Source organism: Ammospiza nelsoni, chromosome 15 (genome assembly GCF_027579445.1).
Source record: "Ammospiza nelsoni isolate bAmmNel1 chromosome 15, bAmmNel1.pri, whole genome shotgun sequence".
Lineage (NCBI taxonomy): Eukaryota > Metazoa > Chordata > Aves > Passeriformes > Passerellidae > Ammospiza > Ammospiza nelsoni.
Window position 1 is genome coordinate 8,176,843 of NC_080647.1, and position 20,978 is coordinate 8,197,820.

The window sequence follows — 20,978 nt, forward strand, 5'->3', positions numbered from 1 at the left end:
GGGGCACGGGACAGCGGAGCGGGTGTGATCCCTCAGGGGCTGTGCGGACACCGCCCGCGCCCCGCGGCGTCCCTGCGCTTCCGCGACTGCAGCGCGGCCAAGCCCGGGCTCGGGGAGGCACCGGCGGCTCCAGCGGAGGGGAACTCAGTGATCTCACAGTCTCTTCCAATCGAATCGATTCCGTGAATCTCTGTGCTGGCCATGCGGGAGGCAGCGGAGGGTAGCGCATGGGGCACAGAGGGGTGACAGCAGAGGGAGGGCAGTGCGGGCCGGGGGATGCTCCTGTCGCTGCACAGCCCTGAGCCCGGGGCGGTGCTGCCCAGGTGGCGGGGCCGGGCCGCCCCTCCCGCCCGGCTCGGATTACCTGGGCGGGCCGGCCCGGCCCGTCCCGTCACGCCGCCCTTCCCGGCTGGTCCGGCCCCCTGACGGGAAGTGGGAGCGAGGGGCCGCGCTGGGGCGGCCGAGCCATGGCTGTGCCCGCGGCAGCTCCGCTGCCCTGCCCGCTCCTCCTCGCTGTGTGCTGGGTGGTGGCCGCGGCGGCGGCGGCAGGTAGGAGCGGGCAGGGCGGCGGGGCGCGGGCGGCGGGGCGCGGGCGGCGGGGCCCGGGAGCGGCTGCGGGCTGCGCTCCGGGGCGCGGTGCCGGCGCTGGAGCGGCCGCGCCGGGCTCCTCTCCTCGTGCGTGGGGCGGGCGGCTCGGCCGTGGCTCCGCGCACACGCGGGCATGGATGTAAGGGAAATCCTTTCATTTTGTGGTAGAAATAGCCCGAAGCTCGTCAGCCGTGTGCGAGGCAGCTCCGGCTGCGCGCCCTGCGCTGTCGCTTACCGGGAACGGGGATGCTGAAAATCTGCTCTCCCCTTTCATTAAGGCAGGGTCGGTAGAAATGTTTTAAGCTCCATCTTCGTTTCCCAGGACAGTTTCTGCCTTAAAACCCCGAGCAGAGCCCCCTGCCCTGCTCCCGGTGCCCGCGTCCTGCGGCGGTGCGGGAGCGGCTCCGCCGGTGCGGGCACGCAGAGCCCCCCTCGCCCCGCGCCTCCGCTCTTCCTTCGGGATTCCCGAGTTTGGAAGTACGAGTGTTTAGTTTTGGGAGACATGCGTGCGCGTCTGTGAGGGCTTCATAAGGACGCGGGCTTGAAGGTTTATTATCTGCTCACGTTATCCAAAACCCCAGCTATAGACATTAACGAAATGTTATTTTTCAACTGTCTGCAGTTCGGTTTATCACTGTGAAATCAACTTTATCGCTATGAAATCAACTTTCAGAAAACGCAGGAGAACAAAATAAAAATGTGATGAGTTTCATACTACTTTACAACACTCTCACGTGATACTTGAAGCAAAGGATTTGCTGATGTTTCCTCGTTAGGGCTTTTAGAAATAACATGTTTTCTATGCCTCACGTAATCTCTGCTGGCTATTGCTGTTCTTCTTTTCTTAGAAGCACCGCTGTGGTTTTGCATTTTAAGAGTGAAATAACGGCTTGCCCACATTTTGTAGTTGGTCATTGAGTTGTTCTGCAAAATTGCTACAGAAATTTTAATAACGAGAACATGAGATGGTGAGCATGAGCATATTTTACACAGATAAAAGTATGAGATTGGCTTAATCTATGAATAAAAGATGAATTAAAAACATTAAAACACGAGCTTCAGAACTCTGTAGATTATTCAAAAACCTTCTATATTTAAACTTTTATGCTAATATGATTTACTGATTAATTTATAAGCTGGGAATATTAACACCTCTTTGTGTGGATAGTAATCCAGAAACCTTAAGTGCAATGGCTTCTAATCAAATCTTTTAGAAGAAAGTGTTTGGAACTTACGAGTAGAAATCAGGGATGGCATTTTTTAATGGTTTGTGACTATTGTAGATAAAAGTTCAGTCATGACAAGATGGAATGCTTGGAGCTGTGTAATCTTGTTGAAAATGTTTTGTTTTGTTTTTTTTAATATGATCAGAAAGATGCAGTATTTTCAAACTTAATGTCCCAAGGCTGTTCCTAAAGCCTGTCCTATGTTTTTGTTAGTGGAAGAGGTAATAGGCAAAGATGTTCTTGCTACGTTCAGTTTTCTCACTGGAGTATTTTTGCAAGAATAAAAATTTCTCTGCTCAAACAAAAATCACAAAAATTTTAAGTATTCAAACAAACTAAGCGTATTCAAACTAAATCAGTGCATCTTTGTAATTATTCTCATTATCTGTGCAAGCACATGGATTATAATGGTGCTTGATCTTTACCATTGCCTGTTCCTGTACTATGCAAAGGTCTGAGAGAGCTCCAGAAGTTTGATGAATTCCTTTCAAGATTTAGCTGCTCTGGCTTTTAGGAAATGTAAAATAATGGTGTCATGGATGCTTTGGGCAGAACTGTTGCTCAAGGAAGCTCTTTTCCTTCTGTATCTTCCCTCTTCCTTGTGCTAGCAGAAGGAAACGGGGCTGCGCTGTGACCTGGATGGGAAAACTGATCTTGATGGAATTATTCTGCCCTTTTCCTATGAGCTCACTTGAATATTGAGATGGGTTGAGCTTGGCTCCCTGGGACAGGAGGACCTGCAGCACGAGCTGATATCTGTTTGAAGTGTTTGTGAAACTATTGAGTAACGAGGGTACACTCTGCCCACAGACTTACACGTGGTGGTGGCTCAGTGATGATACCTGGGGGTACCCTGACAAACAGAAATTGGGCTTGTGGTTCAACATCTTCTCATAGTACATATTAGAGTAGCCCTTTAAAAAAAACAAAGTTCACTCTTATTTTTTTATGGAATTCCCAGTTGGTAATGTTTTCTAGAATTGATGTCTGACGCGTACTTTACTTTTTCCTGGAAGTTTGCCATTTCTTGTCGTATTTCCCTTCTTTGTTTTCTAATATGATCTTCAGGGTTTGTGATGGGTCTCGAGTAGGCATTGACTCAGTGCACACGATAAGGAAGGGTCAAAGCACAGATGGATTTATCGCTGTGACCATCTCTGAGTCATGGCCCTGCTCTGCTTCTCGTTGGCTTTTGGGGAGGTAAAAAATGTATCCCTGAAGTGTGGCAGCAGTAAATTACTACTTGTCCCACACTGGTTTTGCTCACTGTGCCAGAACACAGCATTATATTTTTAATAGGTAATTGAAAAAACGATGTGGTTTCCTTGTAGTTTTTTAACATTCTTGCATTTGCAATCTTTGCTTTGCTTTCAATCTTTGCTTAAATTTTGCTTCTAAGATACAGCTGTTACTAGCAAGATGTAATCACTTGTCTTTTTAAGGATTTCTCTTTAAAACAATGCTGATGGATAACTTTTGGGGAGAACACAGTATTAATTGCTCCACAAAATGTATATGCTGTTTTTACTAAAGTTTCAGCGTGTGATTCATCTTCCTGCAATGCGCAAAAGCTCAAGTACCACAACCGCTGCCTTGTTGCAGGCTGCAATTTCTTAAAAATTACTTTTCAGGTAATTTGTGCATACTTAAAATATTTATGGGTTGAGGTAACAAGAATAATAGAAACGCTTTAGTGGGCAGTACCTTATCTGATAGAAAATGTGAGTTGACAAAGCCGACAAGTTATTTGTGTTCTTTTCTGTCAGAGAGTTAAAAATCTGCCAGTATTACTAATGGTAAAGTGTGGATTGTTACACTGGTAACTCCTTTCTTCCAGGAGCAAAAGTTCTTCCATCTCCATCCAACTTGAACTATTCACTGACCCATATCTGTACTCTGACCTGGACATGGAACCCCCCAGAGAACATCAGCAGTAGCTGCAACCTGGAGTATTCCAGTGACATCGTCATTAATGGGGTTCCTGAGGACAGAAGAGTAAGTGCATCACCTTTTGAGCTCTGTGTTCCAGTATATGTCTTATTGTTATGAAACTCCCTGTGGGAGACCATATACACGTATATAGCATTTCATTCTTATCATGGGATCAAAACCTCAAAAATGAATCATACCAGCATATGGGATCTTCAGATCATAAAAATCTGTCTGTTGCTCTCTGATAACTGAGTGCTGGTGGTAACACAAAAGTACTGTAATTATAGTGGGAGAAGTCTCCTTTCAGTCTTTGCTTATGCAGTTTTCTAGATACAGGGCAGTCTACATACTGGAGAGTTAAATGGGAATTTGCAAAGGCTTTTCTCCTTTGCTTTGGACTCAGTTTAAAGAGACATGCAGATTTAGTTGTAGTTTGACAGTATTGCATCTTTTGGAGATAATGCCAAGAATTAACATTCCCCATTTACCCTCTCCCTGCAATTACAATTATTTGTGGGAGGGTTGTGTTTTGAAGACAATATGGTGCATGTTTGTTGCCTGGAATTGAAGACATATAACTCATTTGTTTTGGGCTTTCTTTTTCTGTGTTAGATGGTTTGCCCAGATGTGCTCCTTGCTGTGGATTAGCTGCTGTTTGACAGGGCATTGCTGTGCTGTCCATTGCTATGGGCTGTAGGACAAGTATTTTTACAATTTATTGCCAGTAAGAGGATAAATCCGTTATTCCAAACTCTGGGAATTTGAAGCCTTTGGTAGATGCCAGCTGTGGGGGAGAGAGTGCTGCTATTTCAGATATGGTTACAATTGATATGATGCCTCTTGAAGCAGTCCATTGTTGTTGAGCCCTGTTAACAGACTTACAGCCTGATGCTTACATTGCCCTTTTCATGCTAACCACTGTATTTTTTCCCGCAGCTCCAGGATATCCTGGACATGAGTAGGGATGTGGTTTGGCCAGTTTGGATGGAGCATTGAACAACCTGTTCTAGCGGAATGCTGGAACTCACAGCGAGGGGGTTGGAACTGGATGATCTTTGAGCTCCCTTCCAGCCCAAAGCATTTTATAATTCTGTGACTCTGGTTTTGCAAACAGCTGAGCCGATTTAATGTCACTGCTAAAAGGGTGATGTTTCATTTTGACACTAATGATCTCTAAAAATCTTCGCGTGAGCTTTAGATAAGCCAGTTGAACCCATTAACACAGCAGAAACCTATTTACCTATTTTGATTGATTCATTAACAAACCAACAAGTAGAAAGTCTCCATGGTTAAAGAGCTAAGTTTCTGGAAGAGTCTAATAGATATTAAGGTCATCGGCAATGAATGAACTGAGGGTCAGCAGTTTCACAGGACAGGATGAAACAGACTGTACATCTTGCTGAATCTTTTTGCTCACAGAATCTGTTGGAGGTTAGGATTTTTTCTTTATTTTTTTTTTTTTAAGGAAATTTTCTCCCACTTGTTGTTAGAGATGATAACGACTGGTGCTTAAGAGAGACAAAAGAAGTGGCCACGGTGGGGTGAAGGGGTGCAGCCGGCTGCAGCCCCTTAGCTGGGGGGTTTTCTTTTGGGAAGGGCAGAGATACTTTGGCATTTTGGCTCAGGGGTGAGGGGCTGGGCTCAGCTCTGAGCTCTCTCTCATTCCTGGGGTCTCAGGCTGCACTGTGGGAAGAATTCCTCACCACTGGGGAGTCCCATCTCCCACTGTTTTCTCCTACCACGAATGAGGCTCATAAGGGTGGCCATTGAACTGGGGCCTTATTAACACCCAGTCTGGGACCCTCATCATCTGCTCGGAGGCCTCAGGGAAAACCCAGGACCCCGAGCCCCTTCCCCCTCGAGGGAGCCTCTCCTGGTCGTGTTCAGGAGCCGGGCTGCCGCTGCCCAGCCCCGCCATTCCTGTGCCACCGCCCCGGGTGTTTCACTGCACTGTAACCCCACACCCTGCCTGACAGGACACCCCGCGGCTCCTGCTACGGCTGAAGAGTTTCTGATTAATTTCATTTATTACTGTGGGATTGTACTCACCTCTGCCATTCCAGCTTGCTGCTTCTGAGGTTCCTGCTGCAGCTCCTTTTGCTATCCAGAGGGGCACTGACACCGGCTGCCCCTGGGGTTTGCAGGGGAAGCCGCTTTGCTCTCTCTCCCGCCGTCCCACCCGCCATTAGTGCGTGAGGGAGACGCGGCCGAGCTCGGCCACAGCGCCCCCTGCCCGGCCGGGAGCCAGCAGCGCCCCTGCTGGCCGTGCCCGGAACTGCGGCGAGGGAGGCTGGGCTGGGTTTGTGCTCTGCTGTTTGCGGTGTTACACACACGGACATTCCAGTCGAGAACTGGTGATCCTTTCCTCGTGTCTTTGCCTGAAAGGGTTGTTATCTTATTGCAGGGGTTCCATACTGTTGTCTCCTTATCGCAAAAGTTTCATATCTTCTTGATGTTTCTCGAGGGCACCTCCTCAGAGCACTGACTCTTTCTTCATCACAAAGCAGCCAACTGACTCCAGTTCCCTTTTCACCCAGCCACCCCACTCTTTTATAGCATCTTCTTCTCATTGCTTATAGCTGTGGCCTGTCAAGTCAGGCCTGTTCCTAATCTTTGATAATTGGCCCAGCTGCAACTCCTTAGGGGTAAGATTACTTTTTACACTATCTTTATTTTCTTATATTCTATCCCCCTACATGAAAACCCTGTTATTTTGGAGTTATAATAATTTTGTGGGAAGGGGGCCCACATTTTCTATTCCGCCTTCCTTGCCAGACACCTGTCTTTTAAACCCAGACAAACCTAATCTGTCCATTTGTTTGATTTCTTTACCCTCTCATTAGCACCAATACTTATTATTTTTATATATGAGTGGTTACAGCAATCTTTGGCCATAACAAAATTGTTTGTTTCGTACCCAGTTTCCAGTTAACTAAAAGGCATCCTCCTAGGCCAACAGAAGATGCTCAAGAAAGTGTGTGATAAAAGGGTGAGCCTTTTTCTCATGCAAACATAGTCGAAATGGTAAGATCATGAGATACTTGGGCTTGATGTGGTGTCACTGCTTTTAATAGCCATTTATGGGTTTGTTTTGGTAGGTTTTTCTTCTGCTCCTTAAATCATCCAAACTCATCTCACTGCTTTTTGGTTGTGTCTTCAAATGTGCTTCATTCTGTTGGTCGTGCCCTCGTGTGCACACACAGAAAGGTGAAGGTCAGATCTGTAAGTGCCTGTTTATACCACTGTAGTATAAACATGCTTATTTTGTAGTATCCATGAAGACTTTTTCTAGGATCATTTCCCCCTTATTGTACTTACTTCTTGATCTCTGTGTAGCTTTTGCTTATGTCTGTAGGTCACAGGGGTAGGAGTAGCTCTTCTTTGTGAGTTCTGACTGCGCCTGAGAAAGAAAAAAGCAAAGCCAAGAGATGCTCAGGCTTCCCACCTAGCCAGACAGTGGTTTCCTTTGGCTTTGAGCTGTAGTCTTTCTGAAGGGCTGTAATGTATCCTGACACTGGCAGGAATTCCCATGTGTCTGAGATGGTATGACAGATGTTTTGGTTTTCTTCCCCCCATGTAAACCCAGGAATGGAGTAAGAGCCGATTCCGTGTGACGGACGCGCACTTGAGTGAGGAAATGCGCCTCAGAGTGAGAAGTGAGTGCAAGAATGACAACACCAGTGAGCCCAGCCCCTGGGTGGAGACCTCCCTCCTGCCAAAAGGTAATGCCAGCAGTGGCCAGACCCCTCTTGGCCTGAGAAGACATGGCTTTTTCTCTTCTCTTTCAACAAGAAATCATAAAATGCATCATAGAGAAATACCTGACACAAGGGCTGGTTTTATTGATAGAGCTTAAACAGAATGATTATACCACCTTTAAATGCAACTGGGGTCTTCTGATCCTAAAGTCTTCTGGGCAAGCTTGTAAAATAGAAGCGCTCTTCCAAAACAGCAGTGTAGTTCCTGTTACTTGTCTTCTGCCTCCTTTGAGCCCTTCTTTCTGAAGGGCTGTAATATATCTTTACACTGGCAGGAATTCCCTGGTGTCTGAGATGGTATGACAAATGTTTTGGTTTTCTTCCCCCCATCTAAACCCAGGAATGGTGTATGAGCTGCTTTGGTTTAGGTGGTTGTGGCACAGGAGATGGCTCTGACTCCATTAAGCCTACTGCCTTCATGACTAACATCTGTCAGTTTATTTTGCATGATTTTTCTTTATAAACAGAAACCCATAAAATACAATTGTCTATGTAGGAGGGAGGAATGTAGTAAATTTAATAACTTGTTGAATAAATTACTTAAATAATTGTAATAGGGTTCTGTCTTTTTCAAGAAATGAGTGAGGTCTGCAAAGCATAGCAAAATGAATAGAGAAAAAGTATTTTTTGTTTCTTGGCATGCAGAAGTATGGGGTCCACAGCAAAACTGTTTGGAAGCAGACTTTGAGGAGTAAGCTATTTTGCTGAGTTCTTGAAGTTAGGATGTACAGCAAGAAAATGAGCCTCTTGCCTAAAATTCTGTCTTAACCCAGGAGCATGACTTGATGTGGATGAAAACCACATGTGATTGGGAGAATCAGAGACCTTATCGAGCTTGTGTGGGTGTCTGCCAGAAGGGTTCTGGAAAATCAGGGAAGGAGATCATTAGGACAGCATGTACTAAACAGGCTGGGGATTTTAAAAGTGTGTGTGCAGATGAAATATTTTTATATATTTCTTGGAATAGGAAAACCTGTTTCATTTCCCTATACTCTTAGTTGCTGCTTCAGGGAGAATGCAAGCTCTGACTTTCAATGTAGACCTGCATTTAATATGCATTTAGTTTTTAGTTCGTGGAGATGTTGCTGCTTGTTACAAGGAAAAGGTGTCCAATACAATGTAATATGGTAATAGAGTGTAAAGAACTCATACAGAAATGCAAGATTGAATATGAAAGACTTTATTCCATAATTGCTCTGCCTGGGTGATCCATTGACCTATTCACAATTGCTAAGTACTCATTTGTATTGATGTGACTTGAGTTTCCAAATGTTAGATTTTAATGTCTAAAGGTATATGGGTCTCAATTAAAAAGTCAGCTTACCTGGTGTTACTCTTGTCAATATTTAAGACTCAGAGGTATTTCCATATTATAAATATCAAGCAACTAATACTATATCTGGAGAAGCTAAAAATAGTCAGCCTTTCATTATGGTTGACATTGATGGCTGTAAAAACATTTAGCTTTGTTATAGTTTTCCCTGCAATTACCAGCTACTTTGACTTATTTTTAAATACCGGTAGATTAATAGAAATAAATATTTTCCTGACTCAATACCTTGACCTTAGCATCTGGTAACTCTAAGTTGCAATTCAGCCACGGTGAACCCTGGGATGTGCTGTTGTGATTGGCTTGCCTCTCAAAGTTATTCTGCTGAGCTTTCAGCCATTGCAAGCTCTAAACAGCTGGAATTCATCATTTGTTGTGCTGAACAGGCAGTGTAGAGTGAGAGGTAACCAACACATTTCTGTCTTCCAGTTTCAGTTATGAAATGTTTTACTTCTGGAATCAGCAGAGACAACTTGGACAAAATAAATCTTAGAGAACATTTCCAACTTGCCTTGCAGGTATTCCAGGTACTGCTGCTGTTGACTTGGGCTGTGTCTGGCACAATCTGGAGTACATGGCTTGTACCTGGCATCGTGGGGAGAACGCAAGCAGTGACACCAACTACACTTTGTTTTACTGGTTCGTGGCAGATTTGTCTACCCAGCTCTAAAGTGCTCTAGGACTAATCTTTAGTTTTACATGACACATTCCACTTGTCTGCTTCCTGTTGCTTTTAAAGTTCCCAGGGCATTGTGTCCAAGTTACTGCTCAGTCCCATCCAACAGAAAACTTCACCACTGAAGGGGTCAGGAGCTGCTATGGCCAAGACTTTTTGGGAAGTTGATATAACTGTTTTGTGTCTGCTACTGTAGCCCAGATTAACACAGCTGCTGTTGCTTTCTATATTTTTCTATTTTGGCACTTGATTCAAAGAGGGAATAATTAAGAACTAAGCTAGACCAATGTATTAGTTGCTTTCTTTGCAGTCCAAGAAAACAGGATGTTTAAGTGAGGATCACTCACAATGTATGTGTCAGCTCATAAAGCACTGGGAAATGGCATGAAAGCATTAATAACTCTTAGCAGTACTTCTGTTTGCATCTTCAATGTTGTAAATAACTGATTCACCTTTAAAGCTATGAAGAACATCTTTTTATCATCATCCTCCCCGCTGGCCGGCAGACAGCCATAAATGGTGTCTTGTTCCCAGGGAACAGACTTGTGTGAGCCAGCTCTTGGCATTGATAGCTGTACATGCTGATCTATGCATACTTCTGCACCTTGATGGGGCTTGTGAAATCCCAGATTGCATTAGCTTCTGTAGAAATAGTGGAGTTTCCTTTTCGAAAGCCCCATGTTGTAGTTTTAAATCAGCTTTCTGTCTTATTTGAGCTAACTACATGAACTTTTTGCTCGTCTTCTCCAGTGGCAGTCTCACAGGCCAGCTGTTCAGTTCAGGGCATTTGGGCAGCAAACAGCACAAATCTTGCTGCCTACATTAAATGTGGGGGGACTATTTGTTCCCTGTCTAAACTGCTGCTCAAACTTATTCTTTGTTATAAGATCAGGACTAATGCAGGGTTGATGATCTGAATTTCTGGGTAGAGCAATACTTATTGGAATAATGCTAATGGATTTGAGCTATAAATTTTCAACCTGCCCTTAAATTTAATGGAAGATGTAACTGCAGGGATTTCAAAGTGGCTTAATTCATGCTTCTTTGAAAGAATAATAATTTTTAGATTTTTAAAGCCAAAAACTAAGAAAACACTTCAATTTTAGACTGAAAGATAGATTTTACACAATGCCAGTGAGGTGGGGTTTTTGGTTCTGTTTTTCCTGGGAGGAAAGGCTACTGGTGTATTTTCGTTGAGACTCGGGCCACAAAGAGAAGCAAGGAAGAAGTTTGTCTTCCTAACTTCTCTATTATTGGAAGGGAATACTGACATTTTGAAAATCAAATCAGGTAAATAGGTAAAACTCAGCTGTCTCAAGAGCTGTGCTACTTGAGGCAGAGCTAAAGGTTGATCAGCTCATTCTATCACAGATGAAATTCTGCTGACAAGAAATGGTCCAAATTAGTATGTTTTCTAAATATTCTTTACTCCTTGGAATTGTTCTCCCATGTGGAAAATGTGAACCAAAGCTGACAGCAGTTGTTCTTTTTGATATAAAGCAAGCCTGCCTCTCTTTCTGCTCCTTGGCACTCCTCACAAAAACAAGACTCTTTCTGAAGCTTGAGATAAATTAGAGGCTGCTTACTTTGCTTAGCTTTACTTTTTTATATGCTATAGCATAGCTTTAATGCAATATCAGTCTTTAGAATTTGTAACACACGTTTATAAGCAAGCCTTCCCCTTGCTGTCCTTCTCTTCTGAAGTTTACAAGAATAATTTATTCCTCTAGGTTTGATGGCTTGGAAAACCCTAGGAGCTGTAGCAACTCTTCTGTAGACCAAGGAATCTTTGAATGCATTTTCAATCTTACCTTCCCAAAAGACAGGAGAACTTATCCTGATATAAGTATTTTGATTAGAGGTGATTCTGAAGAAGTCAGGCCTGTATGTGCAAGTAAAAATCCTACCACCCTCGGTAAGTTAACCATCACATCATAACAATATAATTAAAATAAGAAATTTCTAGTACATTGTTGTGTTTGAGAAACTTCACCTCATAAAGTATGGATGAGACAATGAGACTTGATGCTCCCTTTTACTGACCTTTGATTTGAAATTATATAGACAAGAGTTTGTTTTCTGTGGGATGGGTATCTAGGAAGAAGGATGACAGGTAATTTTCTATTAACTTCTGCTCTTATTCTTTAGTTGGATTTACTCATTTTTTGACTTACTGGTGCTAACTTCTTCCTCTTTCTCTTCTTAATCTGGTGTAAGTGTAGCATTCTGCAGTACAGGACTGAACCATATTTGTAAGCAGTGAAATAGACTTTTGAACTAATTATTCCATTTTGCATTTCAGTAAAACCTGCCACACCAAGACAATTGACATTGTCAAAGACTAATGATAGAATTGATGTAAAGTGGAGTGAATCAGAAACTTTTCCAAAAAGTTGTTTGCAGTATGAAGTTAAGTTTAGCAATGGTGATTTGGACACTGGTCAGATCATTGCAGTAAGTTTTCATTGCTGTTCTTTTTTTTCTGTGAATCTTTTGAAATATTTGCAGTTGATAATGAGCAGTTGCATGTGACTGGGTTGGGTGCCAGAGCTGGAAGTGCTATGTGAATGTAGGATTTTTCTCTTATACTGTAGGTTTATGTTAGTAAAAGCTGTACATCAAAATTCATTAAAGTCTTATGAATCCTTCCCATCATTTTTAGTGTAATTTGTTAGTGTGTGAGAACAGTCTGATAAAGGGGGATTTACTAAACTCTCAGGAAATGGTGCCTGTCTGCTTCTCAGGCATATGGGCTTTGGTGTTCTGGTGTTGGGTTTTCCTGCTGTTGGTCTCTGTGGTCGTGTGGCAGCTTTGGATTTAAATGCTGTGACCTGATTGCCCTAAAGAATAATCAGCTGTTGGTGCAGACAAGATCAGAGAATCTCTCAGATTCTCTGAGAGAAAAGCAAAGGGATAAAGACTGAGGATGGAGGGGAAGAAAGAGGGGTGCACCCTCAGATACACTGATTTTAGTGTGTACATAAAAAGCATTGAGTTCAGTGTCTGGATGGACTTGTGCTGTATGTCCATAGCCAAACTGAATGTTCTGTTTGATCAGAATGGTAAAAACAGCATGATAAATTTCAAAGTGAGTGGCAGTCTTCTCCTGTGGAGCATGTTTAGTTGTTTATTCTACCCCAAACTCAAATGCTAGCAACATTCCCCAGGAAGCTGGTATTTTGGATAAAAAACAAGTGCAGTTAGATCCTATCTAGTGTGTGCTCTTTGTAGAGGCATCACAGAACACTTTGGTATGGTTGGTCATGCTGCCCTGACAAGAAGGGAAGGTAAATCACAGATGTTTCTCAGAAAAAGGAAAAAAAAAATTAAAAAGGCACTGTTCCAAACACTAAGTCTTAGTTTAATCTTGATGCCAAATGCTACATGATAGATGTAGCAGTGAATGAGATGAAATCTTAGCTTTGGAATGTGCATTAAGGCCTTCTGTGCTTGTTAAATTCCACTATGTCCTATTTTTAATGAGGTTTCATAGTCATAAAAAGGTCTTCCATCAAAACATTCAAAATCCATTAGCTTCACAATGTAAATAGTCATGGAAGTGGCTGAGAATACCTTGGTAATTGAACAAAGCAAATTGCCTTCTCTTTTTTGCCTTAGTCTGAGAGTTCTGTGTCAATTGCTGGCATTGATGCTCACAGCAAGTACAGCTTCAGAGTGAGAGCAAAGCCAAAGCGGGAGTGCTACAACAGCCACCTCCAAAGTGACTGGAGCGAGGAAAGGAGCATCGGTGAGAGACTTGGCCCTGCACCGTACTTTACTCTTCATCTCCAAGGCATTTAATACCTTTCTGTCTGCTAAATAAATGCGAGTCAAGGATCATCTCCTTATGTACTTACTTAATTTTGAGTGAAAAAAGGACAGAAGAGCTCTAGTCCTTCAGCAGCACCACCAGTCCCTGCCTGTGCTGCTGTTGATGGTGGAGCCATTTGTGGAGCTATGCAAAGTCCAGTGTAGCCAATTTTTCAGCCCTGAGTCTTGCTCATTTGCACTTCCCTGCCAAACACATCAACATTATAATCCCAGCTTTGGAAAACAAGACTGTCCTTGCCTACAAAAGTGCTAGTGAACTTGAAAAAGCACTGAGTCTATGAACAAATTGGAGAATTAACTATTTTGTTGTCATTATTTCTAAAAAGCCTGTCAAAATATCCCTAAGTTTCAGCAATTTCTGTTTTCCAGGTGAGAAGAGGGACTCTACAATCTATTTAGTTCTAATAATTACCATTCCATTAATAGTTGCAGTATCTACAATAATTCTACTGATTTATCTAAAAAGGTAAATATTGATCTCCCTACATTTGCTGCTGTCTTTGTCAAGACGAAAGTTATTTAGAATCTGCCTGTGTCAATGTTCCCTTTCTGTTTTGGGGAGTAAAAATAAGAAATGGGTAGAGTTGCACAGAGAATGAACCACAAAGTTGACTCCACAAATTTTCTTGACTGTACCCAAACATGATTTTGACATTTTTAAATGATTCTGTGGGTTTTAAATTATTTTTAATTAATATATATTTCATCTAAATATTTTCTTTTTAACTTTATGAAGGCTGAAGATATTAATTCTTCCACCAATTCCGGACCCAAGAGAAATTCTCAAGCGCATGTTTGGAGAGCAGAACGAGGATTCCCAGGTTAGTAAGAAGCTGTTGGGTCAACAAATCTATTGAACTGGTATCTCTAGGCTTGCAGTTTTGTTTCTCCTATGCCTGTCTTTTAACTAACTGTGTATAAGCAAGTATTTACTATGAAGATTAAGTATTTTACAATACTAGGAGTTGTTCAGAAACAATTACCCAAAACTTAGATTTCCTTCCCCACCCCCACAACTGTGTATACTTTTCTAGTTAGATTAATAGAATTACATTATTCTGTTACTCCAGACTACTATAGTCCCTTAAATTTGTTTCAGGTTGGGTTTTTTTGGGTGGCATTTTTCTCATTGTCAGGCTTCTTTTGCTGTGTGGGTTTTGGTTTGAGGATTTTTGGTTTTGTTTTTGCAACTCCATTAAATTATTTTTACTGAGCATTCATGTCTTTCTGCTACTTAATCATATTTATGATGCTGAATTAAGCTATTTGTGTTTGACTTCCAGAAACTAACATTTTTAGCACTCTCACATTTATCACAGTCTGTTAGCTAGGAAGTAAATCAGCAAAAGAACAAAAGCAGCTATAGTTTCAGTCACTGGTTGATGAAAGGCTTGCAGTGGTGCATTATTATTTCGGGGAAAATAAACGTAATACCATTAAGGAAACTGATTTCTAAATAAATGTCTCTCAGTAGCCCTTTATACAAGTCCAAAGAGAAGCACACTGACAAGCCCTTGTTCAAACCTTGACATGAATGTTGTTCTCCCAGATGGGACTCTTGGCCACGAGGGCTGTAACTGTGGTAGCAGTTACACTTTGTTGTGCTTTCACAAGTGTTTTGTTACTGCCCCAAGTAATTTTTTCTGTGTGAAAACTCTACAAAGAGTGTACATGCTCAGTTCTCCATCCTCCTGCCTGAGCTTCGCCCGTTGGCTGTAGTTGGAAGCACCAACCTTCAGTTCCTCATTTCCAGAGGACATCTCTTCTGTCAGCCAGGCCTAAGCCATGGCTCTGAAAAGCACATTTTGTTGCCCAGCCGCCTTGGCTTTCACCATAATACAGGGTATATGTTGTGGAACAGGGGTATGTCTTATGGGGTGAAAAAGCAACACTTGCCATGAGGAAATACTGTTAAAAATATTGTTCCTCTCTTTCAGAGCTCTGCAAAGGATGACCCCATGAATGCTTTTGACAGGTTAATTATAGAAGAAGAAATTCATTCTTTAATTTTAACAGAAACTTCAGAGAGCACTAATCCTGAAAAAGAAAACAGGTAGACTCTGCTTTATCAAAGAAAGAGGAGGAAGCTGATTCCTGCTCCTGTACCTCAGGTGACTGTAGATGTGAAGAGGCCTGTGAGGCACTGGGCAGCTCTTCCTTCTGCATCACTAACAGTGGCTGTTCCTCCAACTCTGCCAGAAACACCCATCTGAGCTCAGGATGAGCCTGCGTGAAATCCCCTGGGAATGCACTGTGGGTTCCCTGCTCTGGCTTCAGCCAGCTCTGCCCTGCAATTGTTACTGCCACTCGCACTTGTGTTTGTGCCTCACACCACACTGTCAGGGTTGTTTGTTTTTGGTTTTTTTGTTCTGGAGCAAGCACTGTGACTTCTCTGAAGTATTTGGCTCTGTTTGCAGTGGGTGGGATGGATCATTCGTGCTACCACGTGGGGTGGCAGAGCATGGACTGTTTGTGGATAACCCTTTGTGTGCCTGGGCTGGGCACTCTCTGGAGGGCACTTATGGACTGAGCTTCTTGTGCTTCTGCCCATCAGCTGGGGCTTGGTCAAATCCCACCAAAGAGGGTATTTTTTTAATTTGAAAATATGTATGAAAAGCCTCTGCTTTCCAGCTGGTGTTCAGAATATTCATAAAAAAGGCTTAGTTTTGTTAGCCTGTCAGTTGTCTGTCCTCAGATGGCTTGCCTTCATGGACTTCTTGGGTTAATTATACTTTGTGTAAAAAGAGAAATATAATTTTTTTTACTTGTTCTGTGCAGTAGCAGATAACTGTATTGAGTCTCACCAGACTGTGATTCTACTTTGGCCATATTGGCCTGAAGACATCTGATTTTTAGCAGCTAAGTTGTCCTGAGCCTGTTCAGCAAAAACATCAGGATGGAGCATGAGTCTAAGGAGAGGTGGTCAAAAGGATTAGCAAATATTAAACCACTGAAACCCAACTAATGCAAAGGCTTCAAGACCCATCCTTACTGCCAAACTGATGGATCTGGGGAAGAGGGGGTGACAACCTTGACCTGTTTTCTAAGAAATAAGTTTTATTCTTTTTATAGTGATGAGACTCTGATTTGAGCTTCCCCTCTAGGACTTAGTAATGTAAAAGAAGGTGCTGATTTGACTTTTTAAAAAATATTTCTTCTATATTTTACAGGTGTAAAATATTTCTTCTGTATTTTGACAGGTGTTTTATGTTGTTGTTTTGTTCATTCTTTGATGGTTTTGTTTTGAGGGTTCTTTACCCAGCAAAGCTCAGCAGGTGTTTTGTGGACAACTGTGACATTTTTCTGTCTGCATTCTCAGCATTAGTTTCTGCCCTGTGCTGCAGGGGTGGTTACAGTGGTACCTTGATTGTGCTGGAGGAAGAAGATAATGGAATGGAGAGAAAAGGATCCATGGAAGCCCTTCATGGTTAGTGCTCAGGGATTTCTTGCTCCTTCCAGATAAGTGTAGACATGTGAGTTGTGGATGTGGGCAGGCTTAGCAGACGGGAAAGAGATCTCCTGATAGGCTTTCTAGGAGCAGACCATAGCTACTAACCTTTTAAAGTTCATCCTTGTCTTCAAACTCCATTCAGTCAAAAAAATGAAACTAAATGCTATATTTTTAGAACATATTGTTCTGCAAGAAGTAGAATGAGTACCACAGGCTTTTTAGCTACAAATGTGCATCTTTTATGCACTTATGTATTCCCTCCTTATTAATACATCCAGTTCTCTCCCCATTGTTCACTGAGCCTCTCAAATACAGTTTTTTCCATGTCTCTTATCCTCCTTTTGTTAGTGGTAGAAAGGAGAGGAGAAATGTAGCAGAACTAGCAGACCCCCGAGTAACACAAGCCTTTTACCTCCAATCAGGCTAAAAAAGCCCCAACATTATAAAAATTATTAAATGAGACAAAATAAAAATAAAGCCTCAGGGATTTCAGTGAGAAAAAACTCAGGTTTTACAAAGTCAGCTAGTAGCACTCTCTGAAATTCCAGAGATTAAGGAATAGCATGAGGAGAAGAGTAATTACATTCCTTGCTGAATTCATTCCCTCTGCAACACTGATGTTCTTATAATGATAAATATTCCTTCAATCTACCTCATCTGGAATGTTGCTCAACATAGACCACTAGGCAGAAATGTATAGTTTCAAGATAAGTAAACATAACTGTAATATAAAGTTTTGTAGCTTTCAGCATAACAATCTAGGAAAATCAGTACTTACCCCTAAATTCTTTTGACTTTTATGGTGGTGTCTATAACAAAACCAAAACTTACTAGCTTTAAAAAAAAAACCCAAACCAACAAAAAACCCCAAACAAATTTGTAAAGCCATAGAATGAAAAAAAAAAAATGATGGAAGGTGTTAGGCCAAAAGGAAGATTTAAATGCTAATGATGGTTTAAGTCACTATATAGAAAGGTTTTGAATAACACTAGTTGACACTTCCTCATGGATTCATTTATTGAGCCTGTGTTTCAGCATGTAAAGCAAGTATCTGAATATACTTTCACCTTTAACATGTTTTTTTTTTAAGGTAAGAGGTTTTTTAGCTTGAAATTATCCAGATTTTGCTATGATTTTTTTTCTTCATTGCAGTTACTTGATCTGTAAATTTGTTCAGAGTGAATAAATGTGATTGAATGCTTTTCAGTGTAATGGCATGGCATTTTGTTCTTAGGTTGAGGAGATTAAACTGAGGCCAAAGAGGTGAATTTTTAATGAGGAACCATGTCTGAAGCATGCAGAACTCAGAGAAGAAAAGCTGAGTTGCTTTGCCCTCTTCCCTTTTAAGAGTGAATTGTTTTAAGAGTCCATTGTGGATGGATTGCATGGTCATGGTTTTGGCCGGGATAGTGGAACAGAGGTGGAGCTGAGCCCAAGGTTTGGGCTCTCACCCTCTCTACTCAAGGCCATTCTACTTTCTGACATTGGCACATTATTTCAATGCCATAGAGACTTAATAAACCATCAAACTGGAATTTGACTGAAATTGCTGCAGCTTTCCCCAATGTATCTTCAGTATTTTACATCTTTGTTAGCTGCTGAGTTTATTGAAAATGCCAGGTTGCTAAATTGCTGGAAGCCATCAACTTGTCACTTAGACCCAAATATATTCAAGTGCCAAATAAACACATTAGTAATGACTTCTTGGAAAGACTGAGAGAGAATTCTTAGTTCCCTTTAGTGAGCTGATCATTCAAAATTAAGATATAAACCATGACATCAAACCCAAGACTCGTGTTTCTCTTTCACAATGCTACAGCTTTGGCGGTAATAATGACTAACAATGATTTTAATCACTCCCTGTAAGTGACCTTTTCCTATTTTAATATATTCTGTTAAATAATCTCAGCTTTCTGTATTTGGCATCATTGAGAAATTGAACAATGCTTTTTTTTTTTTTTGGTTAAGGGGTGACATGACATAGTTGAAAAAGTTCAGAGGAAAACACTTCAGTGTAAGTCACAGTGTTTCAGTGCTTACTGGGTAGAACTGTTCACAGGTTGGGTATTTCCATTCACTGGAAAGTATTCAATAAACTTATTTCTGAGCTGGGACTTCAAATACTCAGAATTTCCTTTTTATTTTTTTTTCATTATTAAAAAAAAGAACAGAATGAATTTTCTGTTTTGGAGGGTTTTCCACTCACTCAAGCAAGAACAGGATGTAGGTGAGTAGGGGGTGGAAGTCCAGATATGGTCAGGATGTTGTAGAAACCTCTCTCCCTCCTTCTCACCCAAGAGCTGTGGTTGGGCAGCAGCTGAGAGCTACAGGAACAGGCAAGGTGGGACTGCGAGGAGCAGTTCTGCTGGGTTACTGAAGGTTCATCAAGATAATCCCCAAATACTTCTGTTTTAAACAATATTTGCAAAATATGTTTTAGGGGAGCATCACCAGCTGTAGAAATGTAGCTTCTAGATAATACTGAGAATCCAAATGCAAAACCAGATTAAAATCTCTCTATTTGGATGAACTTTCTGCAAGCTGTTGAACCAAGGTGATAGCAGGAGGCTCAGATCACATGATGTAACAAAATCCACACTGTTACCACAGCAAAGCAATGTGGGTTTGGGTGGGTGGCACAGGGAAGAGAAACTTTCTCTCGGGTCCGGAAACTCTGTCTCAGGTTTCTAACATGTAAGGGCCTGAGGGCTTGTTGATGACTTATGGGGGTTTTTTGGGGTTGGTTTTTTCAATCTGTTTTTCCAATATGCTGGTTAGGTAAATGAAATCCTTTCTCTTTGTTTGTAAACCTTGTGGTGTTTATCACTGAAGGACCCCTTCTATGGCCATTCTCTGGTTATTTCTTGGTTTTCTGAAGATAGTAATTCAGTGGGGAAAGACAATTGGTGCTGTCTCCACAGAGCTAAAACCAGCCAGTGTACTCTAGTAATATTCTCTGCTTCTTGTTTGGCTTTTGCTAAAATACTGCAATTATTTTCATGACTCTTGCACGAAGCAGCTACAAAAAGATAACTTTCCAGTTAACCAGGACTTCCAGTAATCATGTTCTTAGTTTGTTATATCAGTTTTCCTCTTTCATTTGGCTCAAACAGCTAAATAAAATAGCAGTATCTTTTGGCTAACTGTATGATGGGATTAAAAGCTTTAGTGAGAAAGATGTTTGGTTAAGCTCAGGCCCCGTCACTTTTTGGAATCTCGGGCAAAATTTGCAAAGCTAGATGGAATGTTAGGGGCAGCTTGAACCAGGAGTTAAGCTAATGCTTTAAAAGTAGAGCTGCCCCTACATCTTCTGTGTTGAAAGAAAAAATAACAAACCCAACGAAATATGTGCTCCCTTATGGGAAAAAACTAAGTTGTGCAATGGGCATGCTGTCATAATTTCTGCCTCAAAGTCCTCTGTTCTGAAACACCACATCTGAGCTGTATTTAAAGACACTTAGCCATGTCATTGCCACTTTACCTGTTTAGCTGCAGCAACAGAACAGATTTTTTTTGTTTTTTAGTGGCAGACAGCACCAAAATTAGCCTGTTCTGCCTGTTGGAACCTTTCTCCCCTCTGTACTTCAAAGCCTTTTAGCCTCTCACTAGTTTCCTTTTGTCACACAAAATGTCAGTGTGGAAACTTCTAAAATGCCAGCAAGGTACTCCTAAAAGATGTGAAACTGCCTGGTCCTCCAAATGTCAAAATCAGCTACAGGGAAAGCTACTCAAGCTATGGCTATTTAGTTTTAATATCACACCCTGTCATGTTGTAGAATATTCAGCTGTAGACAACTTTGCCTACATGGATAGCTAATAAGGCTGAGCAATTCGTTGACATTTTTCCACAGCTGACTTCAACACACTTGTCTTGCATACAACACCTTGTGACTTTTTTAGCTAGGAGGTATAAAAGGTAGAAATGCTAGCAACACACCAGGCAGAGAGAGAATGGCATTTGCCTTTCTGTATGTGGGATTTCAAGGACTGTGTTTGAGCTTGGTTTGGAATAAAAATCCTGTTTCTAAATCCTTGGGATCACTGGGACATTTTATTAGGTGTGTAACAGTAATTTTGTTTATGGCCTATATGAAAAAATTATATTGATAATCTATTTAATTAAGACTGGGTAGGGCTGGAAGAGTTGTCAGGGCATCCCCTGCCATGTTTTCTTCTTCTGAGTGAT

At 41.8% G+C, this 20,978-nt stretch overlaps 1 protein-coding gene across 1 annotated transcript; it reads left to right on the forward strand.

Moving 5' to 3' along the window:
• Positions 1 to 427: 427 nt before the first annotated feature.
• IL13RA1 (interleukin 13 receptor subunit alpha 1) lies at positions 428 to 17,994 on the forward strand. The gene is made up of 10 exons (XM_059483051.1): positions 428 to 549; positions 3,652 to 3,809; positions 7,333 to 7,468; positions 9,353 to 9,473; positions 11,241 to 11,425; positions 11,813 to 11,964; positions 13,129 to 13,258; positions 13,711 to 13,807; positions 14,078 to 14,162; positions 15,279 to 17,994. The coding sequence occupies exons 1-10, from the start codon at positions 468 to 470 to the stop codon at positions 15,396 to 15,398; spliced, it is 1,266 nt and encodes a 421-aa protein (XP_059339034.1). The 5' UTR covers positions 428 to 467; the 3' UTR covers positions 15,399 to 17,994.
• Positions 17,995 to 20,978: the final 2,984 nt, after the last annotated feature.